This window comes from Aspergillus ambiguus (assembly GCF_047715705.1).
Source record: "Aspergillus ambiguus strain CBS 117.58 unplaced genomic scaffold BDV59scaffold_5, whole genome shotgun sequence".
NCBI lineage: Eukaryota > Fungi > Ascomycota > Eurotiomycetes > Eurotiales > Aspergillaceae > Aspergillus > Aspergillus ambiguus.
Window position 1 is genome coordinate 716,134 of NW_027395518.1, and position 25,056 is coordinate 741,189.

Consider the following 25,056-nt stretch of genomic DNA (forward strand, 5'->3'; position numbering starts at 1 on the left):
AGGAGCTTTTTACCGCTCACAACCCGTTGAGCTCAAGCTGTTCAACCGTGGCGATTCTTGATACCTGACAAGAGGTATTTACCTGACCGTCCCTGCATGGCTTTTCTTTAAGATTTCCGCGGATTCCAGTCGCCACTGCCCTTTTCCCTATCCCATCACACTTTCAAGAGAACTCTTGGTCTAACAGATGTCGCACCCTCTCGGCGTTACAGACTCGAGAATTGTTATGGCAGAGCAGAGCAGCCACGATGTGGTAAATCAAACCCTGTCGGGCGGCGAGCCTTCGCCTTCCGACGTTCCTGCGAGCACCAACGACAAGACTACTGCTGGAGGGGACGTGGGGGAGATCAAAGATACCGCTACCGCTACTGCAACACAATCCGAACCGAAAGCCAACGGAATACAAGGGGAACAGAGGGTAGGCTCTTCCGAGTCGCCGCTACAGAGGAATGAGCCGGAGAGGGACCCTACACAACCGTCGACCGTGAGTCTTGATCAGCCGGGAAATCACGGACGATCTAACTGAACCGGACACAGGATACTTCGAAGCTGGGTCCTGGGCCTGTGGAATCCAGAGCACTAGAAATGAATGGGTTAGGTTCTGGCTCCGATGCTGGGGAGGATACTGCCTCTCTCGGTGGTTCGGAGTCGGATGCAAGTCGCACGGAGAGCAGAGCGCACTCACGTTCCACGTCGACAAAAAGACCTACATCCTTCAAGCCAGTTAGCTTTGCCAAATTCTCGGTTCCCAAGGCCCCGGGCACGTCTCCCACCATGAAGCCGGCCGAAAAAGGTACCTATACTTCCCTCGCTGTCGACTGGATGCACATCTAATGTACCACAGCGCCCTCTTCATCTTCTGGGACCCCGTTGGGTACCCCGGTTCAGAGCTCGCGACCACGATTAGTCGCTAAGACAACTAGCAGTTTGCGTGACTCTTTGTCGAAGACTGGACCTGGTGCTCGATCAGGAAGTGGACCGGACCCGAGCCAGGTTTGGAATAAGAATCGACGTAAGCTCCCAACATGACCTACTCATGGAGTATCATACTGACCACCCCCAAGCGGTTCAACAGACGCCTCCGAAACACTTGACCGACGAAGAACTGAAACAACAATACGGCATCCACATGACATCCCGAATCCAGGAAGACGGCGGTGGGACGGAAGCAAAGTGGGCTGATATCGACGATGATGAGGACGACTGGGCCCCAGAGACAATTGAATGGACTGATGGGACGAAAACGAACCTGACCCAGATGGAACCTCCGGCAATAACAAGTCAAGATATCAAGCCGCCCGAGCCCAAAGATGACATCCCTCCTCCACGTGCCGAACCAACATCTGTCCCGAGAGAGCCTCCAACATTTGCTCCCAAACCCACGACCTCAGTTGGACCGAACCCCACCGTTTTACGCCTCGGCGCAAATGCGGAAAGGCAGGCGAGGGGCGCAAGCATGATGTCCAAGGGGTCAAATGAGGTGTCACCTTCGTTGTCCGCCAGCCCAGCTCCAGTGAAGTCACCATGGGCCCCTCTACCGCCCGTGGAGAAGATCTCACCTGTAATGCCCCCTGTGCAGTTGCAGCAGACCCTGCGCAACAATGCAAGAGAACAACCCCATGCGCATGATGGTTACACAGGCCCTGCGCTTCCGAAAGAGATCGCCGCAGATGACTTCAACAGATCGTGGAGAGAGATGCAGACGGGTACGCGTGAACTCTACAACTCTAGATCTGGCCGCTATGAGCCCGTTGCAGAGACAAGGAAGGGATCCTGGCGCACTGAGCAGAGCTTCCGTGGCCCATCTCTGTTGCAACGGCCAACCCATGGCGAGCTCGCTGGACCTGCAGAGCCTTCCCCGGCCTTCGAAACACACCGCTCGAGCGGACATGATGCCGGGCACTGGCCGCGTCGTCGAACTTCTTCCAACGTTAGTGGAGGCAGCGGTAGTTTTGGACGTCGGATGTCTATTGGCCGTCCTGACATCTCTCAGAGATCATTTGAAACCAGACGGGGCTCCCAGGTTAACGGAATGCTAGAGCCGCCAATGCTTGGTAGGGACCAAGCAATTCCAAAAGAGCCTCCAGTCCGAGGATCGTCGCCCTCCCGGCGAGGCTCGAACGTCTCATTTGTCCAACGAGGCGCTACAAACGTACCCGACACGGCCCCCGCTGCTCCTCCCGACCAATCCGGAACAGCGCAGGCGCCCCAAGAAGACCCTGTAGCAATGCAGGAGCGTATCATGAAGGAGAAACGGATGGAGGCTCGACAGCGAAGACTAGAGCAGGAGGAGAAAGAAGAAGCAGCGAAGCGTGAAAGAATACGCCAGAAGCTCGAAGCTCTTGGCCCACCTCCGGAGAAGCCGAAGCCGAAACGCAAGGAATCCTTGGATACTACCAAGCATGAAAATAACGTTCCATCAACTACTGCCCATCCATCTCAGTCACCTCCAAAGCCTCCGGTGCCGGAGCCAAGCGGAGAACCAAAGCAATATGGGATGATGAAGGTTCACCATCCAGACACGGTGAAGAAACTTGTTGAGCGAGAGAGAGCAGCAGAAAAGTCTTCGATGGGACATCCTCGACGTGCGCCTTCTCCTGTCCGTGAGCCCGGAGCCGGCACTACTCCTACGGCGAATGGGCTCTCCCAGCACGAGTCTCATGCGACTAATGTCGATAAACTCACCGAACGGAAGATAGAAGAACAGAGCCCTCAACTGAGAGGACCTGGTCTCAACGTGTCCGGCCCTTATTCTCCTTGGTCCTCCAACTCCAAGCTTGGAGCTTCTCCCGCCATGTCGAATCCCTGGAAGCCCCTCAATATCGACAAGCCTTTGGGTAACGGTATTTTCGAACAGGGCCTTGGTGGTTTTCAAACTCGCGATATCTCTCTCCGCAACCTTGGCTTGGATCAGTCGTCTGTTGCTCCAGGTCCTCAACCGTTCTCAGCCCCTCCGCGATCACCACAGGAGAGTGCGTCGATATCTCCTTTGCCATCACCGGAGGTCAGACATACAACTTATGATGCCTTGAACCCCATCTCTCGCCCAGCCCCAATAGGCCCACCAAGCTCTCAGTCTGCCCATTGGCGGCATGACAATCGTGTTGCTGGCACAGCGGCCTGGCACAATTTTCACACTGTTGCCGCGAAGCGTGAGGCGGAGGAAAACGATAAACTTCGCAATGACATGAATGCACTGCGCGAGGGGCCGTCTTCCCTGCAAGTCAATTTCAACGAAACGTGGCGGCAGGTGCGTACTGGAGAGCAGGTTGGCCAACGGCAAATCGTTGGGATCTCTCAGTCTGCTGACAGCAGTGGACCGATGACAAACCCTCTCCCTGGCTTTGATCACCCTGTGGGCTCTCTTCCTTTTGAGAGCTCCACGCGTCCTCTTGCAAGTGTCCCTGTTCGCAGTTCGCGATTTTTCCCTCAGGCAACAGAGCTTCAAAAGAAGCCAGCCGTTGAGGATGACGAGTTCGCGCGCAGCCCTTCTCCCCCTCCGCCTGAAGAGATGTCTAGCCATCCGGTGTATACTGGAAATTCAACCCGGCCACTGGTTCACCTTCCGGCACCGAAGCCCATCGTCAAACTTCCCCCCAAAGCCATCTCTCCACCTCAGCCGCCTCCCACGTTTGCCTCCATGGCTGCCGCTCCTCCTCGCGTGGCACCGATCTCTACTGCAACTTCCTGGCAGGAGAAGATAAACACTCTCTTTGGCAAAAAGACTTTGGCACCGGAGAAGAAGAATGCTTTGGCAGTCACATCCGCGTCTAAGGAGCCGCTTGACGTTCAGTTGCACATTGCTGCAGTATCTGTCTCGCTACCGCAGTATGACGAGCTTCCTATTGGTGACGGTGACACCTCAGCGAAACAAGTCCAGGAGGCCGAGGAAATCTTCGAAGACCGTGAAGCGGGCTCACTTCCCGTTGTACAGGTGCCTATCAGTGCACCACCACTGGCCTGGCACCCCGCTCAACCGCCTACTCAGTCTCGACGATCTAAGAGTCTCAAACCGATGCAGGTCCTAAGTGTTGAGCCTTACGTTGTAGGCCTACATGATAAAGACAACGCAGGAAACATCCGCGTCTTGGTCCGTTTCCCAGGCGCAATCATTGCCAAAACGCTGCTTCTTCCCCGGAAGGCCGGAAGCCACCCTCGTCAACGTGGGCCTTCCAGCTATAATAAACCCCGAAAGAACGCCAAGTCTCGTGACGGACCCGGAAGCTCGAATTCGAAGAAGCCGGCTTCTTCTCAAAAGACGAACGGCAACGGTTCCCCACGCCAACAGTCGCGAAACAGCTCCTGGGGTCCTCGCACATTTAGCGGATCTCGTTAAACACCCTGACCACACGGGGTCAAACATGATCGGGGTCGCAACTGGCTGCTTTGAGTTGCCTGTGGCCGGTTTTTTCCGATATTCCTTGAGCGTCTTCTTTCGGTATTATGAGCAACGCCTGCGGGGGAAGGATGAATGGGTCTGGTTTTCGAGATTTTGTCTTTCTTAGTATCCTCCTATTAATGTTCTTTCCTCTTCTTCATCGACCTGCATACATTATTCCCCTGTCTATCTGCTGCCTTTTCTGGCCAACATGGGCTGGAGGAACAACATTGCATGTACCACCAGGGGATAGGATGGATGCAAATTATATCGCCAGCAGTTACATCTGCGGGGGCTATTGTTCATTATCCTTGTCCATCTGAAAGAACCACATACCGAAGCAGGAGCGCAGAACACCTGTCTGTGTCTTTCCCTTGCTTCAGGTTCCTTGGACCATCCTCTCTATTCTGCTTCCTCATCCAATCGTGCTTTCAGATCAATCAGACCAGCTTAGTTTGTTTGATGTGTACCAACTCCCGTGTTCTTTTGATTCTCCATATCGTTCAATCTAGCTTGACCATTGGGTCGCCGTTCTTCATTCTCCCTTGTTTCGCATCTGTCTCTTTTCTTTCAGACTGGGGTCATGGCCTAAACCGGGCTACCGTTTGTACTATGGTCTACCTTTCGGGATTTGGAGCAAGGGCTGCGTGGCTGGAAAGCCTGGAAAGAATGAAGTACATTTCACTGGGGCTGTCGTGTATCTATGTATTCATCTTCGTGCCAGGCGTGTAGTTCAGTCAAGTCCTGCCGAGTGTAATTGTAACGTGGACGGATCTATGTACTACGTCCATTGGCATTTTGCAATTCATGAAGCTGTTGTGTTCTATTATGCTATTGATCCAGCGTAAAACGGATATAATTTGACATGATATTTGAAACGTCAAGGCGCAGTCAATATCTAAAGCTGCGGATACCATCCCTAGTCCAGCGCGCCCAATGCGCAACACATAAACTGCTATTGTACACGATATAACAAAAACCAGACTCCATTTTCGGGTATCAGAACGCCTATAACCACCTTTTAATTCCTCTTTCCCAGCAAGTGAGACCCCGCACTCATTACCAGTTCCAGGTACGGCTGGATGCAGTGAAGACAGGCGGCTTCCACTGCAACCGAGCAGGGTCGATCTTGCGGGAGCCCTTGACTTTCTCTTTCTCCAGGCGTTTATTGTGTTGCTCGACGACCTGGTCAGTGAGCACAATTACCCAGTTTCCTTTCTATCGGCGAGTTAGCGAGATATTGTGAGTGGAGGAGATAGAGCGCAATGAAGGATAGCGTACGTGGTATCGGAGCATGTTACAGACGACGAGCGTCTCGTGGACATCCTTCTCAGTCATGGAGGTTAGAACGGCAAGTTCGTTCTCGCTGATCGACTCGCGACCAGGCTCTACGAGAAGCTCTACCAGCGTCTCGCGCCAGTATTGTCGGTAACCCAACAGACCCAGATCACTAAGAGGTTTCTCGGGAGAGCCGAGCTTTCCTTCTCGCTTGCTCAGCTCGTAGCTGAAGGAGATGAGGAGTCGGCCGAACCCGCGGCGCTGGTACTGCGGTAGGGTCAAGATACAGGCAAGGTTGTAGCCTTCGGCCGAGTCCTTTTCCTTGGAAAAGTACCCGACCAGGTGACAGCCGGTCTCGTCACGCGTACACATGCAATAGAACAGAAACGGGTCGACATCGTAGTAGAGGGTCTTGTGGTCCAGGAAGAGTTTGCTCAGCAGGCATAGGTTGCGGCACCACGTCCGCTGGCGACGGCCGTCTACCTCGAAGAAGGAGATGTAGTCGTCACGGTAGATCTCATTGCCAGGCGGATGGACCAGCGTGCATTTGGCGCGGTGACGCTCGAATGCGCGTTGGTTGTCGAAATAGCTGAGGCAGAATTCATCAATGTAGATCATGTCGACATCCGAGAACGACGCCGGGTAGGGCGAAAAGTACCACGGCTCGATATCGTACTTGCCCATTTGGAGCCGGTTCAAGTTCCGCACGCGATGGATTTCCGTGGGGTTTTGGGTCATACTGCCGCTTGTCCGCAGTCGTTCCAGTTCCTCTTCGCGGGACATTTTGCCCTGTTCGTTGTCGTCCTTGAAGGTGACATCGAGCATGTCGACATCTTCCGATTCTGGTTTGGGTGTCACGTCTGCGGAGACAGCCTCGGAACTCAGGATCGACAGGTTGACCGGGGTCTCATCGTCACGGTTTTCTTTCCCGCCGGCCTTTGACGGACGCTGGACCTTGCCAACGTTGGCATTCTTTCCGGTCAGGAGATCCGGTGTACCGGAGACTTCGCGGCTTCCGGCTCTGGCACGCTTGTTCTTACTTGGGGCCTTGTTACCGGGGCCCGACTTCTTTTTCTCCGGTTTCTCAGGCTGGGGCCATTCGACCTCTTGCGACAGGTCCAGTCGACTGGAGTCCACCCATTCTGGGAGTGTTGTAAGTACGCGCACATACGGATCTCTGTCGCCTGATGGCCATGAGGAGGCTCGAGGAGGAGCTTACCATCAAGACGCTTGTTGAAATCCACATAATGAACACTGTGGTATGCATGTTAGCACCGCTGTTCGGGCCGGGGGGGTTACTGGTGACGAAGGGAGACTCACTAGAAGGAAGGCCCATCCTTGCGCTGCCGAATCGACAGGATCTCAGCCTTTCTCAGCTCGCCATCCTACATGGGGAGAGTCAGCACACTGTGTCCAGTCATATCACGTGACGAGATGTCCCAAGAGGCGGCGGCGGCGCGAGGGGAAACTGACCTTTTGCACCATGGCTTTCACGCCGATCCTATCGCCATAATTAGCACCGGCGACCGTTAAAAGCGAGGCCAAGGAATAGAGGACAAATATAATCACCGGTAAAAATGCGCGACTTACCGGACGGTAGCCAAGGTGGCGAAGCCCTTTTCGACGGGGTCGGGGGTCCCCGTGCCCTCGCCGTGAGAATCTCGGACGCCCATGGTGGTGTACGGGGAAGACGGGCAAGCTCTCGAGGGGATCTCTGATGTAGGTGATGGTGGTGGTTGTTCGGCGACGATGGAGGGAGCGAGAGAGGGAGTTTGGGGGGAAGACGGAGGGAAACGGCGGGTGCGCGAAAGGTCAATCCGGCAGGGGCAGCAGCGGCAACTGCTTTCGTCATCCTACTATACTATAGTTACTACCACCTCTACTACTACTTATCTTATACTACTTCATGGTATGCCGTATACTCGTTACAACATAAACATGCATATGATTACATTCTGCCTCGGAATTTACCTACTCCCTCCTTAATGCCATCCGTTCACCATCCCTCCACTCCCAGCAACCAGTTCGTCCAACTCCTCCTTTCGGGTCCGGTACAGCTCCTGCGCCTCGCGCTCTCGTCGCATAATGAAAGTCACATCGTCCCGGAGCTTCTCCAGTCGCCGCGAGAGCGCGGATTCCTCCGAGATCTGAAGGTTGCGGAACGCATCCAGTTCGTCCTTGGACTTCTCCAGCGCCGAATTGGCCTCGACGATCTTGTTCCGGAGGGTCTTGGCCCGGTTCTGATATCCGCCGTAATGGAGAGCCAGCTTCTTCTCCAGCTTGTTTCCTCGCTCTGCCGTAGCAATCAGAGACGCTTGTACGTTGTCGAAGGCCCCGATCATGCGTTGTTCCTGTTGGTACACATCTTCCTCCTCGTCGTCCGCGTAGTTGGAAAGCCCAGGGAGGGATTTCGAGTGACTGGAGGACCACTGCGCTTCAAACCCCTCCTGCCACTCGGGCAGCTGGGTCGAAGAGGCAGCCTCCGCAGCAATGGCCGCCCGTGCGGATGCGATCAACCCATCGTCGAGTCGCTCCAGTTTGCGCGCCTTTCCTTCAACCTTCGCATTGGGAAGGGGGAACTTGCGCGCATCGTAAGCGATTAGAAGGGCGGCCTCCCGAGTGATCAGGCTGGCGATCGGATCCGTGACGTGAGATGCGCGTTCCATCAGAGCATCAATATCAAGCACGCTCGGCCGTGGGAGCGACCGCTGGTACACCTGCGACTGTCGTTTCAATTCAGCTTGAGCGGCCCTCTCGCGCGCGTCCTTTTCCTTCCGGTCACGCTCCGCCGCATCCTCCTCCGCGTATTCCTCCGCGGCAGAAGGCTCTGCAGATTCCGACGGGAGTTCTTCCAGCTCCCACTCGGTCTCTTTTGGCTTAGGAAGTGCAGCGAGCTTGCTGCGGATGCCTTGACGTGTGAGGTTCTCGTGCATTTTGATGTCTCTTGGGGTAGCACCAATAAGCTGGCCCCCTTCCATCCGGTTCAGAGAGAAGTGATCACGGGGAGTGCGCAAAGGTGTCGCTCCAGGGCCCACACCACCATGTATCGGGGTGGCCCCGACGCCGTTGGCTTGTCGGAAGGGCGTGGCCATAGGGTTCGGGGTAACGATCTGCTGACGACGCGGAGCAATTCCTTCGAAGCCGGTGGAAGATCCGCCCTCATGTAACGGCGTGTTCTCTCCGCCCAGCAAGGACGACTGGGTCTCAGTCAACGCCCTGATATTCTTGATCTCATTGGCGATATGATCCTCCTCCGGAGGAGCGCGGGGCGTCCGAATCGGTGTGCCTCCAACCATAGCTGAGTAATTGCCCAGGAGGCCTCGAGTTGCCTCCTCGTCTCCCGCCATCTTGCTGGCCCTATCTCCAGCCATGCCCATCTTGATAATGTCCTCCATTTCACCCTCGCTGACTTGCGGCGCAGGGAGCACAAGAGCTCTGCGCTTACTGCTTTGTTCGGCCTCCCGGATCTTCTGCATCTGACCAGCACGGGCCGCAGCAGCGAATGCCGCCGAATTGCTATTCTTGTCGTTCTTCCTCTTCTTCCGCTCAGCATCGTCGTCTTGATCGCCCTTCCGCTTGTTCGCAAGCTGTTGCTTCCGCGGATCAAACATCTCTCGTTGACGCTCGTTGCGAGATTGCTCTTCCATCGTGTCGTAGAAACCCGGCGCAGCTGGTTTTTCGAAGGGGATATCGGCGTTGTAATCCATTTCACCCTTCTTGCGGGTGACAACCTTGACATTGATTCCGGCATTCTTAAGCTCCCGACGCTTCTGCAACACCGCCAGTCTGCGGGACTCCTCCAGCTGGCGCTCTCGTGCCTTGCGCTTCGCCTTTTTACCCTGAGTATTGGCGAGACGAGCACGTGCCTCACTGAGCATTTCTTTCTCATCTTCGTCAAGGTCGATTGTATCCGGACGAGCGGGCTTCGACTCCGGATCGGGATCAAGTTCGCCAGGCCTAAAACTCAGTGTCAGCACAAAACCTCACCGCTGTCCTCTACGGAAAATAGGAAAATCATACCGTAACCGTCTGACATCGTCAGCACTGGGAGCCGAGGCTTCAGCGCCAGCAGGACCGCCCAGTCCCAACTCGTCATTCTCGCGAGCTTCCGCCTCATCCAGCAATTTCTGATAGCGCTCCAAGCACTGCGTTGCAGTACGACCCACGATCGGCGCGATCGTACGCCACTGCGTAGGCATCAATTTGGCCAGATGCAGCAGCTTCTCATCCTCCTCGCGCGACCACTCAACCTTCCGGATACCGGGATCCAGCCATTCAACCCATCGCGCCTTGCATTGTTTCGGGGTTTTCCGCGCCAGCAGCGACGATACTCGCGCCCACTGATTGAGACCGTACTTGGACACCTGTGGTCGGATAGAATAGTCAGTATCGCATAAAATTGTGTCCGCCCCATGCTCAATTCTTGTTCTGTCATCGACTACATCCCGGCTATATACGTACCGCTGCCCGAAGCACTTCATCTTCGATATTTGTCCTAAGTCTCAGTCAGCAGGTGGTTCCTTCGCAAGACAAAACTTAGAGCACCTACCAGACACCTCCTTTGACAACCGGCATGGCTGCGAAATTCAGCAGGACAAACCGCCCCAACCAGTTCGATAAGACACAGCGACCGCAGAATATACCGGGAATCAACGGCACACTATTCTTGTCGGGGAACAACAGGTCCGCAGATGCCAGAGTCGACGACGGGCTGACGCGGGTGAAAGTTCGAGCAGGAGCAGGCGGCGTTGCTTCTAGCCGCGACCACACGGTTAGCGCGGTAGCCGCAGGCGGTCGCCCCGCGGGATTATATAAGCGGGCCCAGATTTTTGATCCGAAAATATTCAGATCAACGCTTATCGGCGACGGAAAAAAAAAAGGTTCCTCTGGATTGACCCCGTCGTGGATTTTTGCACTCGGGTCGCCGTCATGTCTACGTCTGTGGATGCCCCGAAACAATATAGCCAGCCTTCTCGTAAGGGCAAGAAGGCGTGGCGTAAGAACGTTGATGTGACGGATGTGCAAGAGGGTCTCCGTTTACTGAAAGATGAAGAGATCAAAGGGTACGCCGGATTCTCTCCTTGAATAGCCCCATGGGCACGGCATGCATTTTACTGATCTCTCTACAGAGGCGTTCTGGCGGAGAAGCCTTCCGAAGAGCTCTTCACCTTCGATTCCTTCGGTTCAGCAGAAATCCGCAAAACCCAGCATAAGCAGCGCAAACCCCTCAAGGCCGACGAAATCCTGGCGCAACGGTCCGCCATCCCTGCTGTTGACACCCGCAAGCGCTTGAACTCGAAGGTGACGGACGGTGTCGTTGAGCCGAACACCAAACGACAGAAGAAAGACTGGGTCAGCCGGAAGGAATGGCTGCGCTTGAAGCAGGTCGCGAGGGAGAACAACCCCGGAAAGAAGGTTGAGGGAGGAGATCTCTACGACCCTTGGGCTGACGAGGGAGACAGCACGCCGGCCATGGAAGATCCGCGGTTTGACTATCTGGAGAAGCCAAAGCCGAAGGTGGCGCCAGATACGTTGAAGCAAGCCCCGATTTCGCTCGCTGCAAATGGGAAGGCTGTTCCTGCGGTGCGCGTTCCGGATGCGGGAACCAGTTACAACCCGTCGTTTGAAGAATGGGATCGTCTGCTTCAGGAACAGGGGCAGAAGGAGGTGGAGGCTGAAAAGAAGAGACTGGAGGAGGAGCGTAAAGAGCAAGAGAGACAACGGTTGATCGCTGAAGCCAAGGATGACGATGGCATGGTGAAGTCCGATGACGAGAGTGCCTGGGAAGGGTTCGAGAGCGAGTATGAAAAGCCGGACTGGCTGAACAAGAAACGACCCGAACGGAAGACGAAGGCGCAGAGGAACAAGATTAAGAGGCGCAAGGAAGCGGAACGGCAGGCCAAGTGGGAGGAAAGAATGAAGCAGAAGGAAGAGCAACTTGCGCGCGCCAAGGCCATTGCTGAAGAAGTCGGGAAGCGAGACCTCCAGGTCGCCAATGACTCGGATGGTGATGACTCTTCAGAGGGAGATGATACCACTCTCCGGCGCCGGCCTCTGGGTGGCAAGAATAAGTAAGTCTTGGATTATCCCTCATGCCATGTTGGGATCATTACTGACTTCATGACAGGGCTCCTGAAAAACCTCTGGAGGTGGTGCTGCCGGACGAGCTGCAAGACTCTTTGCGGTTGCTCAAGCCGGAAGGCAATCTTCTCGACGACCGATTCCGAACTCTGATCGTCCAGGGCAAACTGGAGTCTCGAAAGCCTGTGGTACAGGCCAGAAAGGCCAAGAGAGAGGTGACGGAGAAGTGGACGTACAAGGACTTCAAGGTGCCTGGGGCGGAGTAGATCTATTGATTCTGTTCGATTTTCCCTATATAGATGTGTCTGTAATATTGTGAGCGCTGAATATAAAAGTTTCTTTACCACGGTTGTCACGACTTCAGTCGAGTCCTGTGCATGGGATCTGTATGTAAAGATATAGTAGCATGGAGTATGTGGTATATACCTAATCGGTCCAGACTGCGGGTGGGCCGGCCGAAATTTTTATCTCCGGTCGACTTGCGAATCTCCGCTTCGATTTCTTCCCTTTCCCCCATCTCGATCCCCTCCCAACCCTTTCCACCATGCAATAAGTTCTGCTCCTTGTTGGAATGGACTTGCAAAACCTCTCCAGTAATTGGAAGAAACTCCAGGAGACGTTAAAAAAAGAGAACGTCCCTGCCTCGACAAAGCGCAAGACAGCGGATCGCGAACCGCAAAATGGTGCTGTGAAGAAACGCAGAACCGAGGCCTCCCAAGGGAAAAGCAAATTTGAACAAACACGTGTGATCAAGAAGAGGAAGAGGATGTCCGCAAATCCCCAGGATAATGCGAACGGCGGCCATGAGACCGAAGAGAAGACTATCTCCCGGAAAACTTCCTCCGCCAGCATTGCGGTTCGCGCAGAACCCAAGACAGCAAAGGCCAACGAGGGACGCTCTAAAACGTGAGTGTCTTCTTCGATCCTACCGAGTACCAAATCCTAGAGACAGGTTCTAATGTTTCTTATAGCGTTGAACTAGGAAAATATGTTGCGATGGACTGCGAGATGGTGGGAGTCGGTCCCAATCCCGATCACGACTCGGCTCTCGCTCGCGTCAGTATTGTCAATTTCAACGGAGAACAAGTTTACGACTCGTTTGTGAGGCCTAAGGAAATGGTGACCGACTGGCGGACACATGTGAGCGGTATTCTCCCGAGACATATGGCGGAAGCGCGAACCCTCGAGCAAGTCCAGAAAGAAGTCGCAGAGATTATAGACGGACGAATACTGGTGGGACATGCTCTTAGGAATGATTTGGACGCGCTGCTCCTGAGCCACCCCAAGCGCGACATCAGAGATACCAGCAAGTATCCGCCATATCGCAAGGTCGCCGGCGGTGGCTCGCCCCGTTTGAAAGTTCTTGCTTCTGAATTCCTAGGATTGGACATCCAGGGCGGTGCCCACTCTAGTGTTGAAGATGCGAAGGCGACGATGCTTTTGTACCGGCGGGACAAGGACGGATTCGAAAAGGAACATGTGAAGAAATGGCCCGTCCGTGTGGTAGTGGAGAGAGAAAAGGGGGATGACGAAAAGAAGAAGAAAAAGAAGAAGAAGAAGACTCGGAAGAGGTGATTATCTTGAGCATTTTTATACCCATAGCATAGATACTGTATGATTGCATTGATATGGACCGGATAGCATAAGGTCTACCCACATGACAGTTATTTTATGAAGTGTTTAGTGTTTAGAGTATGTCGGCTATAATACCCTCGCAATAGAATCATAATCTTTTCTATGTATAATTAATGTCCATTATCTGGTTGTGGTGTAGCCATCGCATGTACGCAGAACTACCCCGACCCCGAAGGGTTTGACCGCTTTTGGCTCTTCCACTTTACGCGCATTCCGCGTCGCGTTTCCCCATCTCAACCAACAACTATTCAACCCTCACTCTCACAACCCTATTCCGACAGAAAAGACGAAGCCAGTGTGTACGTTGGGCATCTTTGTATAACTTTGACCAATCATGTTCGCCCTACAACGCTCTCCCCAGTCGACTTCTGACAAATGCACGCCCAATATCCTCCCTTGCCGAGTCCATCACGATGGTCCCATCAAGTCAGTGGAGCGATTCTGGACTCCTTTCCCTGACGAAAAAGGTGAGTTGAACATGGCGATTTACGATTGCCGGTGAAATGCTCATAGTTGAAGATCAACCCGTTCAGACTGCCCACTTTCGTGGCCGCAAGTTGCGCGGTCGACGCGTTGCCGTCCCGGAAGGCTACGAAGGTCAGTTGTCCCATATGATTTGGTATTTACATACGCTTACCTGCTCTCAAGGGGTTGTTGCCATACCTACAGAACGCGTGATTCCGTCAAAGGGGGCAGACAACGATGATTCTGCGCCGGAGGAACCAATTAAGGTACTAGAGCAACAGTCAACCTTTGTAGAAGTTATGGTATGGGGCCATGAAATCACGCCAGCACCGGATGACCCTTTCGTCAAGGGGGTCGAAGAATGGATCAAGCTGGCCGAAGCGGTAGGCCTGTTGCTGAATCTTCGGATTGACTGGATGCTGATACAAGTTAGATGCATACTCAGCCTAGCGACCAAAAGCAACAGTCCACATGAATTATAGAGCATGCTGGAGCAGCCTAATCCCTGCATTTCAGCGCAGCAATGCGTGATTCTCTACAAGCTACTTGCCATGGGTGTCGGCACATCTCCATGGACGATATCAGGAATATCAGTCACGCCGAGCTCGCCCTGCTAGAAGTACATATACTCTCTTTGATAGAACTTAGAGGAGTGTACTCCGCTCGCTCGGGCCGTACAATGTCGCTATTTCCAGGCCCACGTCTGCGTGGTTACTGAACGTTACTCTGTTGTTCTTATTCCGGGCTTCGAAGCATGTTCAAATGTCTATAGGGTGGCGTCACAAGAGAAACATTAGGTAGCGTCCACGCTCTAGATTGAATTTATATCGCAGCGTACACACGTACTAGGGTATCGACAACTTTCGTGCGTTTCGTCTTAGCGCCCATCATTCGACGTATTTTACTGAGATGACTATGTACAATGCGCAACCTACAAAGAACGTCTATGTCCTTGCGATCGGAGGGTCGAGATGGTGCTAGATACCCGATCTAGCAGGTCACCACTGATGTTATCTCGTCGACGTTAGATGACGGACGATCCTTCAACTGAAAGGCTTCTCCATTTTGCTACGGTTAAAGGGAATAGGCTGGTTGGACAGATGATATAATCTAGATTACACCTGTGACTTTTCTCCAGAAATGGTCCGCAGAGACGAGAATACGAGCCTTGGCAAGCCTGCGCCAACTGACTCTGTATTAGCCCAATCCTTCCAGGATAAGCGCTTGAAGAAAAGCTTGTGATGGCTTAACAGCATTGGCAAGCTGGGGGGAGATCTTTAAAATGCCGGTGTGGTCTCAAGTGATTCTATTTGCCACTTGTCTACCGTCTCCACGATGAGCAAGAAGCTGTGCCAGTCATTGCTACTGGTACTTCTGTTCACTGCAGGTACTAATGCGCGGAGAGGAGGCAGCAGCGATGGGTCAAGTAGCGATGGAGGAGATGACTCTTCCTCTAGCTCAGGCGGCTCGGGGGGTTCAGCTGTGTGCATTGAGACTCACGAGCTGACCACCAACGATGCCGTTCCACTTTATGAACTTGGGGTAGAAGTGAACGGGGTACCATCGGAAACCGGTGCCTATTACTACGGAGAAGCAACTCTTCAATATACATTGTTGACAGGCGGCGTTTCCAATGACTGCCAGGGTGAATCACGTTCCGTTCGCATGCTCGGGCTAGCCTTTGTATCCTCGGACGTGGCCACCAACTCCAGTAACCCTTTCACGCTCGGGCTCAAGTTGTGGGAAAGCAGTCAGCCGGTATCCAATATTACATGGTCATACAGTCAATGCTCTCCAGTGGACAAATTGCATCTTATCACAACTGATGTAGACTGGTACGGTGTCTATATCTACCGGCAAATTCTGGACTGGTGGAAGGTGACAGTCACACCGGACTTGGAAAACCCAGGCGCTGTCGCTTTTGAGGGAGCCATGACAGCGTATGGAGTGAATGCTACTGATGATGAGATGGACACGTCGGAGATCAGCAACTGGATGTTACTGCCTGGCGTTATGTGCGATGACGAAGCGTCTCAGCAGCAGCTAGGATATGGCAATTCCACGTCTTTGGCAGGAACTCTGACCAACGACACGCTAGCATTGACTCTCACAAGCGACAGAAGCTCAAGGACATTTCAGAGAGCGGACTACAAGTACACCAGCCTCACCTACTCATATAGCCTGACTTTCTCCGGAATCTTCGATCCTGTGAATTCGACAAGAATATTGACTGTATCCCAGAACAAGACGAATACACCCCTCATGTCTTGGAGCAAGAACGCCGGGATGAGAGTCCACACGACTATCTTTAAACCACCATGGATTTGGTTACTCTGCAGCGTCCTCTTGTGGGCAGCCTGGTCTTAGGCCGTCCAGAAAGCTCTATTGTCCTTTTGCATGTTTGCATGCTCTATGCTGACTCCTGGTCTCTATTGCATATATATTGAATGGTTTCTGTCACGATCTAGTTGAATATAATCCAATTATTGAATTGATAATCTTTCTATATGAGTAAAGTCCGTGAGACTCCTTGAAGTATGAGAAAGATGGATCATGATCATGTCCACGGCCCGCCGTTTGTTCCGGCTCTCTAGCTAGCCATGATCTAAAACCCTCCTCTTCTTCATTATAGTAGTGTACGAAGTGTAGACGTAAGTATAGGAGCGTTCCTCGGACAACATCTACATGCAAAGTATGCCTGACCGCCCAGGATTCTGCCAGGTACCAGGATCTGGGGTAAAATCATCCATCCCCCGTGTGTTTACCTCATAATATCTACCTGTCCCATTCTACGAGTCTAGGATCGCCCCTATGGAGGTCAACAGCAGCGGCAGGCCCGTACCTGAGACATTGATCTCAAAGTTTGAGATCACTAAGCTCCTTAAACAAGGTCAACCATCCCTCGCGACACCCCTCACCACCCCAATTTGTTCACTTCATTCCAGCATACTAGTATAAGGGAAACCGTTACTAACCTACCGTTAGATCAGAATGGCCGCCGCATTGCCATGCTTGGGACAATCGACGGTACCCAAGGGATCCTAATCGCTGAACGTGCCGCCTTTGCGGCAGAAACCCTCGAAGTCCTCCGCGCATTCCATACAGCCATCACGCGCGTCAACAATCTCGGCGACAATGACATCTACCGGTGGTACATGGCATCGTCTGGTTCAGACGCAGAGAGCGAGTCCTCCGCCGATCTCAAATTGAATCTGATTTGGCCGTGCACGGAACAACACATTAAGAAATACTCAGACCAGGTGCTCCGCATGGTCACGGAAACCCCGGAAATCTACCGCGACTATATCCGGCCATACATGAGCGCCAAGCGAGAGGAAGGCCGCTTGAACTGGGTGTTTAATATCCTGGAGGGTCGGACGGAGCAGGAGGATGTGATCCTGCGGGATGCCGGGCATGGACCCGAGGATGGCTTCCTGATGCTGCCGGATCTGAACTGGGATCGAAAGACGATGGGCTCACTGCATCTTCTCGCTCTTGTCCAGCGCCGAGATATCTGGAGTCTGCGAGATCTGAAGAAGAAGCATATCCCCTGGTTGCGGTATTTGCGACAGCGACTGCTTGAGGGAACTGTCCATATGTATCCGGACTTGGAGCAGGATCAGCTCAAACTCTACGTCCATTGTAAGCCCCTTGACTCTATCTTCATCCGTGTTCTCATAGGTGAAACTTTCTTTGGATGATACTTACGATCACAGACCAACCGACATACTACCACTTCCACATCCATGTGGTCAATGTCATGCTGGAAGCCGGCAGCACACAGGCCACTGGCAAGGCCTTTGGACTGGAGAATATCATTTCACAGTTGGAGACTCTCTCGGGCGACGAGAACGCGAGCATGGCGGATGTCAGTTTGACATACTTCCTGGGGGAGGCGAGTGAACTATGGACGAACGTCTACGAGCCGCTGAAACGGGGCGTGAAGCCTTGAAGCTAGACATAGATCTATACGAGACGTACGACTGAACGAGAATTCATATGATTTTATATTCAAACTGTAGTGCAGGCGTGGACTGCCACCTTCTAGCACGCGGATAAACCGACCCCGCAATACCGATTTTCAACCCCTCACCACCTCCATTCCCTAACCGTTCCTCTACAACCATCCATCTACATCCCTTCTCAACTCCCATCCCTCTCGACATCTACAAAATGGCCGAGAACCCAGACGTTCCAAACACGCACAAGGCCTTCGTGCCGCTTGGTACGTCACCCTCCGCCCCCATCCTCAACAAACGCCGCCTCTGACTGACCCCACCCCAGAAAACAACCCCGAAGTCATGTCCCACCTGGTGCACCAACTCGGCCTCCCACCCACCCTCGGCTTCACAGACGTATTCTCAATCGACGAGCCAGATCTCCTCGCCTTCGTACCGCGCCCATCACACGCCCTCCTCCTCGTCTTCCCCGTCTCGAAGGCCTACGAAGCCTCGCGTCTCGCCGAGGATAGCCAACTCCCCGAATACGCCGGCCGCGGGCCGACCGAGCCCGTCTTTTGGTTCAAGCAAACGATCCGCAACGCCTGCGGGCTCATCGGACTCCTCCACGCCGTCTCCAACGGCGAGCCCCGCAAGCACGTCATCCCCGGGTCGGATCTGGACGGCCTGCTGCGCGAGGCGGAGCCGCTGGAGCCTGTGGCGCGCGCGGACCTGCTGTATGAGAGTAAGGCGTTGGAGAGTGCACATGCGGATGCGGCAAAGCGCGGCGACACTGCTGCGCCGCAGGCGGACGACGATGTCGACTTGCACTTTGTGGCGTTTGTCAAGGGCACCGATGGCCGGTTGTGGGAGCTGGATGGCCGGCGAAGGGGGCCGTTGGCGCGCGGCGAGCTCGCGGCAGATGAGGATGCCTTGAGTGAGAAGGCGCTGGAGCTGGGCGTGCGGCGGTTCCTGAAGACGGAGGCTGCGGCCGGGAATCCGGATTTGAGGTTTAGCTTGGTCAGTTTGGGGGCGGTCTTCGATTAGTCGGACTGTGTTTCGTGTGTACTTTTCTAGCCGGGCCGTAGGGTTCCTTGTCAGCATGTCGCCGTAAAACTGCCTACACAGTATGGGAACCAGGAGTCGAGGGGACTTGGGTTTTGTTTTGAGCCAGGTAAAATGAAAGTTAGGGCAATGGTAGATAGATCTTAAGGGCTGAACAAGTCCACCCTTTTCTTCAGCTTGAGTCTCCAACAGAGATATGTATTCATCATGACGAAAACGATATGAAATGTGCAACGAGGCAGCGAGGAATATCCAAAAACATGCCCGGTATAAGCAGAATCATGTTGCCTCTCCAGGCCCGCTTTCAGGAACTGCTGTCGCGCACATTTGGACCATGCTCGTAGGAAACCAAGTACACTCGGCATATGTATATGCAATGATGTAGGAATCTGAAGTCTGGCTCGTTCGCAGATAGACACTTGCGAGTACCACACATCTTGCCTCAACTCATGCACATCCACCACGTATCCTGGTTAAACTTCAACACCTCATCACCACAAGCCCACCATCCCGCCGTTAAATTCCGCGCAAACACCTCCAGCGCCGAAGACCCAGGCCCCCAAGACGCCGCAAACACCGTCTCAACGATTTCCCTCAAGTTCGGCTTTCTCGAATGCACATCCGGTACCGCAGCAATCACCCTCCTCGTGACGCTCGCCGGATCCCCCGCCGCACGCCGTCGCCCAACAACCAGAACCTCATACGGCTTGCGCCAGATCCCCTCCACCGGCACCATCGGCTCCCCCTCGACCGTCGTCTTCACCCACACCCACTCCTCGCACACGAACAGCCCAGCCGCCCGCAGCGCCTCGTCCACCACCGCGCGCGCCCGCTGGGAGTTCGTAATCCACATCGCTGCCAGCGACCCCTCCGCCGGCCGCAGATGCGCGCGGAGAACGGCCCCCATGCTCTGCGCGAGTGTGTCCCCCGCGCGGTAGGACTGCGTGCGGTAGTGCCGACTGCGCCGCACGGACCGGTTGTGCCATGGCGGATCGAGGAGGATGAGATCGAACTGTCTCGTGGCCGGGAGGCCCGGGACCGGGGGCCCTCGACCCTCCCGCGAGAGCGGGATCCTGCCTAGCACGAAGCTGGATTGAGGCGGGATGGTAAAGGTCGCGGAGGTGTCATCTTGGGCGGACACACGGGCGATGTGTAAGGTCGCCGGCTCGGGCGAGGGGTTCCTCGTCGGAGCATGGCACACGTCTGACGACGAGGCGAAGAGATTGGCGTGCGCGCCCGGGGCAAGGATCACCGGGGTTGGGTCGCCGGGGGCAGGTTCGTCGAGAAGGAGCGGGAAATCCCCGGGTAGACAGGAAGGCCGGTAGGCCGTGTCTCGGGGCTCGTCGGGGACGGGTTCAACCGTCAGGCGCGGAAGACACCAGGTGCTTTGAATGTGTGGGTGGTTGGCGCGAATGTCACACAGTGCGTCGCGCACCAGCGGCGCGATGATATCCGCGTGGTAGAGGCGCTCCGCGGGCGGGATCCTCTCGAGGAGTCTTGCGCGGGCGATGTCCGTTTTGGGCTCTGAGGACACGGGGTATGGTTTGTTTAGTGGCGCGGATGAGAGGAGAGGTGCTCGCTGCTTTGCGCTTCCATGTTGATTTCCTGGAGTGGTGACCCCCGCCTGTATTGGCGACAGGTCCTGCGCGAGGGCGATGGATGTAGGGATGTCAATTAGAAAAACGGTGTTGTCGGCATTCTTGTAGAGAATGGCAGAGTCTGGCATGGTTTTGTGCCATGGTGTGCATAGGTGGAGTGGTTCGGGTGAAGTTGAGTTGCGGCTCTGCTCATCCTACGTCGGTCTCGATATATAATGGAGGAGGAGGCTCGATTAAAATACCAAAACATAAACATCAGGCTTACACCAACAGACTCAAGGAAATTCGTCAGTCTTAAACCACCGATCTAGATCACGAGTACATGATGTCAGACAATACATAAGGTAAGTCAACAGAAATCGTAATTGATGATAGTAGTAGTAGCTCGTCTTGAATCCAACACAACTCAAACAACTCGACAAAACACCGCCATGCTCGGACCACAGAGTCAAGTAAAACACAAATATCACTTTTCCTTCGTCCATTTCTTCTTCCCCTTTTCCAAGACGATCCAGCGTCGCTCTAGATGTAATCAGGGTCGTTCCGCCATACTACTCTGTATCCTGGAAAAATAAGGATAAACAAGAGGAAAACGTAAATCAAAAGGGGAGATAGAATGTAAACCTTTATACATATAATTGAAGTCAAGACGGATTAAATGCCATACATGAGATCACCGCTAGTACAACCGTGTTAGCATCTGAACGGGCCGTCCGCACCGGGCTGACTTACACGTCCACGCCGTCCCCCAGCCGGCTGTCCCGGGACAGCCGGCTGAGCTGGATAATTATATTGGGGAGGGTACTGATACATCTGAGCCGTGCTCATGACAGGACTGAATTGCTGAGGCGCAAAGCCGGGCTGATTCAGCATGGAGTTTGGGCTCATTTGAGGAGCTCCGGTCATAGGAGCGGCCTGCGACGGCATACGGAGGTTCTCCATGGATGGCGTACCGCCCGGATACCCAAAGCTCGAGCCGCCAAGGCTAGGGTAGAGGCTGCCGGGGGACACTCCCCGAGACTGCGCCGCGAGATAAGCCTGGTACTGCTGCGTCATCAGAGCCTCCTGGCCGAATCCAGGGCCACCGATTCCATTCAGCGAGTTCATGGCGCCCGTTGAACCCAGACCATTCACTCCATTAACGACATAAGGATCGAATTGCGTCGTGCTTGGCTGCTGCTCAGCACCGACGGGGCGTCCACTGTCCAAGTTCGGAGGAAGCATGCTAGGGGGGAATTGTCCATTGTACGGCCGGTCCATGGAGGGTTGCTGTGGGGGATAGTTGGAAGTCGCCGGCCGGGAGGTGGGACGATGTTGTCTCTCGGTACCAGAAGCATGGTCCCGTCCATGGCTCTCTCGGGGTCCCCCGCGAGATGACAGACCAACCTCATCCATCAGGCGCTTGTAGCCCTGGCTTGGGGAGACCTTCAACTTAATGAGGACCCGCGAGACATTGTCCACCGCTTCTGCACGCATGGAATCGTCAATGAAGGGGATGGTGAGGGCCTTGAATGTCAGAGTGGCTCCGGAAGTTTGATCGGCCAGGATCTTTTCTAAGACTTCATCTCCGGGACTGAAGAACAGAGCCTTCAACACGATATCACGAGCATCGGGCTCATTGCGCTGGTTGATAACCTTAAGAACGGTCAGGTAAGCCACCTTGTGCGTGCACAAAGGCACCAGATGAGGCACCAGTCTGGGAGCGAGGACCGTGCGGCGCCGGGGGAAATTGCATGTATCCAAGAACCAAGTGAGCAGGAGGGCCCCGTTTGCATTAGTCGCCAGCGGCACACTATGGAGTGCGATCGCCGCTGCGAGCATGCGCTGCTGATCCTTCGTAGCATGGTGACTTTCGAGACAAGCTCTCATGGCGCGAGCACCAAAGCGACCCTGGGCCACCTCCCACAAACGACTGAGCATGGTTTCGAAGATGAAGTCATTGTGCGCGGGACCATATCGCAGGCAACACTGGAGAACGTAGTTTCCGTACTGGTCCAAGAAAAGAGGTACAGTGTACGGCCGGAGAGCGTCCACGATCATCTTCATCTGGGTAGGAGTCTGAGCAACATCGATAATCTTTTGTGCCGCCCAGGTACCATTTTTGTGCACACCAATCTCAGCCAGGTGAGGGGCGATCTGCACAAGCATTTGCTCCTTCACCGGCTCCGAGCAATGTTCGAAAAGCTTCTGAACGACAGTGTTGCCCAAATAGTCCGACGAGAGCTCTGCGATTTCCGGAAGCATCGCGATGGCGGTCTCCTCGATCTCCTGGGACGAGCAGACATTGTTGTCGATTCTCTTACGGATATCCCGGAGACGGGGCGCATCGAACATTCTCGTTTGCGTGGGCTCGGCAATGGGAGGGATCTCGTCTTCGAACGATTGGTAGGCAATCGCGCGTTGGATGCTAGCAGTGATATTCTGCAATTCATCGTCTTTGGCGCCCAGGGACTGCACGATCTCTACCATCTCTGGCTGCAGGTCAACGAGAGCTGGGATTTCGGGAACCGCAGCTGCGTCAGGGCCCTCAACACCTTCGGCCGAATTCGCCTTGGCGTTTGAGTCCGGAGTCGGAGATGACTGGAGGCCATTCACCCCAGGCGTTCCAGACGCGGAGGTGCCGGGGACTTTCGCATATCCAATGCGAACCGGACCAGCGCCCGGGAAAATTTCCGTGCCGTTGAGCATCGACCGCGCCTGAACAGCGCTTTCAACACGTTCGAAGTTGACGAAACCACAGTTTTTGTGGGTCAAGACACGAGTCGATTCAATCTTGCCGTATCGGCTGAAAATGGCAGCCAGAGAAGTGATCGTGGTGGAGACGGGAATACTGCCGATCCATAGGGCCCGGGTCGGGCCATCCTGGCTGCCATCATCCGCCATGTCAGTCGGTCGCATGCCCATATTGGGAACACCACTTCCGGTCAAGTGCATCATCTGAACGGCCTCCGATAGCTCGTCATATTCACCATTTTCGGACAAGCTGAGATCGGCCGCGCTGAAGCTGTTGTCGAGACGCGAGGGAGTGGCGAGATAGTTGCGGATCGACGCGCGTTGCGGAGGGGCTTCGAGAATGCCTGCCGTCCGGGCTCGGGGACGACTGACCGACGCATGGTTCGCGAAAGCTTGCACGGCGAGATTGTGTTGATGGATCTGGGCCTGGGTGGCAGCCAGTTGGGCAGCGGTTGCGGCGGCAGACGGAGTGACCGTGCCCGAGGGAAGCTGCGAATAACGGCTTTCATACTCGAGATCCTCATCATCGGCATACTTCTCCTTCGCATTGACCGAGTATGACCGGATGCGATTGTTGTTTTTCATCATAGCCAGCTCAGCGAGCAAGGGAGGTAGAGAGGACGTTTGTTGTTGCTGCTGTTGTTGTTGCTGCTGCTGTTGCTGGAGAAGAACATCGACCGAAGGTCGTACAAGGTTGGCCCGTGCTTGTTGCGGGGTTTCGGCGAGTCCCAAATAGTCAAGCGTTTTCACGTCGCCATCAGTGAGTCCATCTCTCGAAAAGGAAGATTGGCTAGGAGAGGTGGGACCCTCAGACGACCGGATGCTTGTCAGAGTCGTTGCGCGATCACGTCCGGAGGCCCAGCTGGTCGAGAACAAGGAGGGACCGAATGGGCTGGAAGATCCTAGGAAACCCGTGCGCTGCGGCATGGAGCCGGCTCGGAGGCGCGAAAGAGAGCCGGAGCTCCTGCCAGCAGCGGTGGTTGCGCTTGTCGGGGCGGTGTCAATACCGGGTACGCCGGAAGGACGGAAGGGGCTTGTCGACGGGGTAGTACGCGTGGTTTGCGGCATGAGAGGTTGCTGCAGGTTCACTTCGTTGAGTGCGCCCACGGGCGAGAACCTCGAGGGAACGGTGCCGGCCCGGGCTCTACGGGACGGACCATTCATGCCGGCACTGGAGGTGGGAATCAGGTCAGGGAAACCCTCCTGACTGGGCGACTCGGGAATATTTTCACGCAGTGGAGTGGAATGGCCACTGGTCGGGGGACCCCAGATGCTGGGAGACACGCCTTCTTCGGCTTGAATCTCTCTCGCGCTGATGATCAAGGTCAGTTTGGAAACCGTTCGCGTCGATGGGGAACCACGAAGCACGCACCGTTTCGAGTACAAGCGAGCGCCGAGGTCATGAGAAGGGGAACCAGCCCCGAGCCTCGCGCTTCCAATTGAGCCGGCGGCACCATTCAGACCAGTCGAAGAGCCAAACGGGGATTTGACAGCGGCCGAGGAGGAGGACAAGTCACTCGGAGAGCTGCGACCCGTTGAGGAGCCGGACATTGGCTGAGTGGTGGGAATGTAATTGAGGTTCATATGACCCTCGGGTCGTGAAACGGGAAGCATTATAGATTAGAATCCTCTGCCCGGAGGAGGCAGGCGCCTTGTTACCCAACGTATTGATTGTGAACCTGAACAATGACGGAAGTCGGAACGGATGGGGTTGAGAGTGGGTAAATATACGGATCAGTCGGGAGATGCAGATTAGACCGAAAGAACCATATGGGCCACACCCGATCGTTCAGCTAAAATTGGGAAGCTCGAGGGAGAAAGATGCGTGGAAACGGGATTGAGGCGTGGTTGGATGGTGAAGTCGAGGCGCCGGTCGAGTATCAGC

The 25,056-nt window shown here is 54.6% G+C and overlaps 10 protein-coding genes across 10 annotated transcripts; 6 read left to right on the forward strand and 4 right to left on the reverse strand.

Moving 5' to 3' along the window:
- Nucleotides 1-187: 187 nt before the first annotated feature.
- Nucleotides 188-4,336, forward strand: BDV59DRAFT_191434 (uncharacterized protein; the record flags this gene model as incomplete). The annotated part of the gene is made up of 5 exons (XM_073691899.1): nucleotides 188-484; nucleotides 538-793; nucleotides 908-1,012; nucleotides 1,065-4,028; nucleotides 4,065-4,336. The coding sequence occupies 5 exons, from the start codon at nucleotides 188-190 to the stop codon at nucleotides 4,334-4,336; spliced, it is 3,894 nt and encodes a 1,297-aa protein (XP_073550995.1).
- Nucleotides 4,337-4,388: 52 nt separating this feature from the next.
- On the forward strand, nucleotides 4,389-5,146 carry BDV59DRAFT_172361 (uncharacterized protein). The gene has a single exon (XM_073688706.1). The coding sequence runs from the start codon at nucleotides 4,613-4,615 to the stop codon at nucleotides 5,108-5,110; it is 498 nt and encodes a 165-aa protein (XP_073550996.1). The 5' UTR covers nucleotides 4,389-4,612; the 3' UTR covers nucleotides 5,111-5,146.
- Nucleotides 5,147-5,193: 47 nt separating this feature from the next.
- On the reverse strand, nucleotides 5,194-7,419 carry BDV59DRAFT_172364 (NuA4 histone acetyltransferase complex catalytic subunit ESA1). Its single transcript, XM_073688707.1, has 6 exons — nucleotides 7,247-7,419; nucleotides 7,130-7,157; nucleotides 6,977-7,041; nucleotides 6,876-6,910; nucleotides 5,660-6,798; nucleotides 5,194-5,596 (listed from the first exon to the last, which is right to left on the reverse strand). Exons 1-6 carry the CDS (start codon nucleotides 7,327-7,329, stop codon nucleotides 5,438-5,440), a joined length of 1,509 nt encoding a protein of 502 aa, XP_073550997.1. The 5' UTR covers nucleotides 7,330-7,419; the 3' UTR covers nucleotides 5,194-5,437.
- Nucleotides 7,420-7,569: 150 nt separating this feature from the next.
- cef1 (putative cell division control protein (Cdc5)) lies at nucleotides 7,570-10,370 on the reverse strand. Its single transcript, XM_073688708.1, has 4 exons — nucleotides 10,206-10,370; nucleotides 10,118-10,151; nucleotides 9,677-10,020; nucleotides 7,570-9,613 (listed from the first exon to the last, which is right to left on the reverse strand). The coding sequence occupies exons 1-4, from the start codon at nucleotides 10,229-10,231 to the stop codon at nucleotides 7,639-7,641; spliced, it is 2,379 nt and encodes a 792-aa protein (XP_073550998.1). The 5' UTR covers nucleotides 10,232-10,370; the 3' UTR covers nucleotides 7,570-7,638.
- A 215-nt stretch (nucleotides 10,371-10,585) lies between these two features.
- On the forward strand, nucleotides 10,586-13,312 carry BDV59DRAFT_191437 (Nop53-domain-containing protein; the record flags this gene model as incomplete). The annotated part of the gene is made up of 6 exons (XM_073691900.1): nucleotides 10,586-10,719; nucleotides 10,786-11,727; nucleotides 11,784-11,999; nucleotides 12,037-12,071; nucleotides 12,292-12,643; nucleotides 12,709-13,312. 6 exons carry the CDS (start codon nucleotides 10,586-10,588, stop codon nucleotides 13,310-13,312), a joined length of 2,283 nt encoding a protein of 760 aa, XP_073550999.1.
- Nucleotides 13,313-13,604: 292 nt separating this feature from the next.
- Nucleotides 13,605-14,686, forward strand: BDV59DRAFT_172371 (ribonuclease H2 subunit C). Its single transcript, XM_073688709.1, has 4 exons — nucleotides 13,605-13,839; nucleotides 13,892-13,969; nucleotides 14,021-14,220; nucleotides 14,271-14,686. The coding sequence occupies exons 1-4, from the start codon at nucleotides 13,707-13,709 to the stop codon at nucleotides 14,310-14,312; spliced, it is 453 nt and encodes a 150-aa protein (XP_073551000.1). The 5' UTR covers nucleotides 13,605-13,706; the 3' UTR covers nucleotides 14,313-14,686.
- Nucleotides 14,687-16,604: 1,918 nt separating this feature from the next.
- BDV59DRAFT_130878 (putative mRNA decapping hydrolase) lies at nucleotides 16,605-17,830 on the forward strand. The gene is made up of 3 exons (XM_073686966.1): nucleotides 16,605-16,727; nucleotides 16,823-17,479; nucleotides 17,554-17,830. Exons 1-3 carry the CDS (start codon nucleotides 16,649-16,651, stop codon nucleotides 17,787-17,789), a joined length of 972 nt encoding a protein of 323 aa, XP_073551001.1. The 5' UTR covers nucleotides 16,605-16,648; the 3' UTR covers nucleotides 17,790-17,830.
- Nucleotides 17,831-17,944: 114 nt separating this feature from the next.
- On the forward strand, nucleotides 17,945-18,944 carry BDV59DRAFT_130881 (ubiquitin carboxyl-terminal hydrolase). Its single transcript, XM_073686967.1, has 2 exons — nucleotides 17,945-18,062; nucleotides 18,122-18,944. The coding sequence occupies exons 1-2, from the start codon at nucleotides 18,011-18,013 to the stop codon at nucleotides 18,820-18,822; spliced, it is 753 nt and encodes a 250-aa protein (XP_073551002.1). The 5' UTR covers nucleotides 17,945-18,010; the 3' UTR covers nucleotides 18,823-18,944.
- Nucleotides 18,945-19,282: 338 nt separating this feature from the next.
- On the reverse strand, nucleotides 19,283-20,566 carry BDV59DRAFT_199447 (MT-A70 family; the record flags this gene model as incomplete). Its single annotated transcript, XM_073693368.1, has 1 exon — nucleotides 19,283-20,566. One exon carries the CDS (start codon nucleotides 20,564-20,566, stop codon nucleotides 19,283-19,285), a length of 1,284 nt encoding a protein of 427 aa, XP_073551003.1.
- A 451-nt stretch (nucleotides 20,567-21,017) lies between these two features.
- BDV59DRAFT_130901 (putative RNA binding protein Jsn1) lies at nucleotides 21,018-24,888 on the reverse strand. Its single transcript, XM_073686968.1, has 3 exons — nucleotides 24,544-24,888; nucleotides 21,171-24,483; nucleotides 21,018-21,117 (listed from the first exon to the last, which is right to left on the reverse strand). The coding sequence occupies exons 1-3, from the start codon at nucleotides 24,783-24,785 to the stop codon at nucleotides 21,112-21,114; spliced, it is 3,561 nt and encodes a 1,186-aa protein (XP_073551004.1). The 5' UTR covers nucleotides 24,786-24,888; the 3' UTR covers nucleotides 21,018-21,111.
- Between the last annotated feature and the right edge of the window lie 168 nt (nucleotides 24,889-25,056).

Bases quoted from the DNA above. Each gene is read 5' to 3' on its own strand.
- BDV59DRAFT_172361 (XM_073688706.1), top strand. From the start codon at position 4,613: ATGTACCACCAGGGGATAGGATGGATGCAAATTATATCGCCAGCAGTT.
- BDV59DRAFT_130901 (XM_073686968.1), bottom strand. From the start codon at position 24,785: ATGCTTCCCGTTTCACGACCCGAGGGTCATATGAACCTCAATTACATT. The intron at 24,484-24,543 runs GTGCGTGCTTCG...CTTGATCATCAG, and splicing joins GCTCGCTTGTACTCGAAACG to CGCGAGAGAGATTCAAGCCG.
- BDV59DRAFT_172364 (XM_073688707.1), bottom strand. From the start codon at position 7,329: ATGGGCGTCCGAGATTCTCACGGCGAGGGCACGGGGACCCCCGACCCC. The intron at 6,911-6,976 runs GTGAGTCTCCCT...TGCATACCACAG, and splicing joins AAGGATGGGCCTTCCTTCTA to TGTTCATTATGTGGATTTCA. The intron at 6,799-6,875 runs GTAAGCTCCTCC...CAACACTCCCAG, and splicing joins TTTCAACAAGCGTCTTGATG to AATGGGTGGACTCCAGTCGA.
- cef1 (XM_073688708.1), bottom strand. From the start codon at position 10,231: ATGCCGGTTGTCAAAGGAGGTGTCTG. The intron at 10,152-10,205 runs GTAGGTGCTCTA...ACTGAGACTTAG, and splicing joins GTTGTCAAAGGAGGTGTCTG to GACAAATATCGAAGATGAAG. The intron at 10,021-10,117 runs GTACGTATATAG...ATCCGACCACAG, and splicing joins ATGAAGTGCTTCGGGCAGCG to GTGTCCAAGTACGGTCTCAA.
- BDV59DRAFT_172371 (XM_073688709.1), top strand. From the start codon at position 13,707: ATGTTCGCCCTACAACGCTCTCCCCAGTCGACTTCTGACAAATGCACG. The intron at 13,970-14,020 runs GTCAGTTGTCCC...CCTGCTCTCAAG, and splicing joins CGTCCCGGAAGGCTACGAAG to GGGTTGTTGCCATACCTACA. The intron at 14,221-14,270 runs GTAGGCCTGTTG...GATACAAGTTAG, and splicing joins GGATCAAGCTGGCCGAAGCG to ATGCATACTCAGCCTAGCGA.
- BDV59DRAFT_130878 (XM_073686966.1), top strand. From the start codon at position 16,649: ATGGAGGTCAACAGCAGCGGCAGGCCCGTACCTGAGACATTGATCTCA. The intron at 16,728-16,822 runs GTCAACCATCCC...ACCTACCGTTAG, and splicing joins CACTAAGCTCCTTAAACAAG to ATCAGAATGGCCGCCGCATT. The intron at 17,480-17,553 runs GTAAGCCCCTTG...TTACGATCACAG, and splicing joins GCTCAAACTCTACGTCCATT to ACCAACCGACATACTACCAC.
- BDV59DRAFT_130881 (XM_073686967.1), top strand. From the start codon at position 18,011: ATGGCCGAGAACCCAGACGTTCCAAACACGCACAAGGCCTTCGTGCCG. The intron at 18,063-18,121 runs GTACGTCACCCT...ACCCCACCCCAG, and splicing joins CAAGGCCTTCGTGCCGCTTG to AAAACAACCCCGAAGTCATG.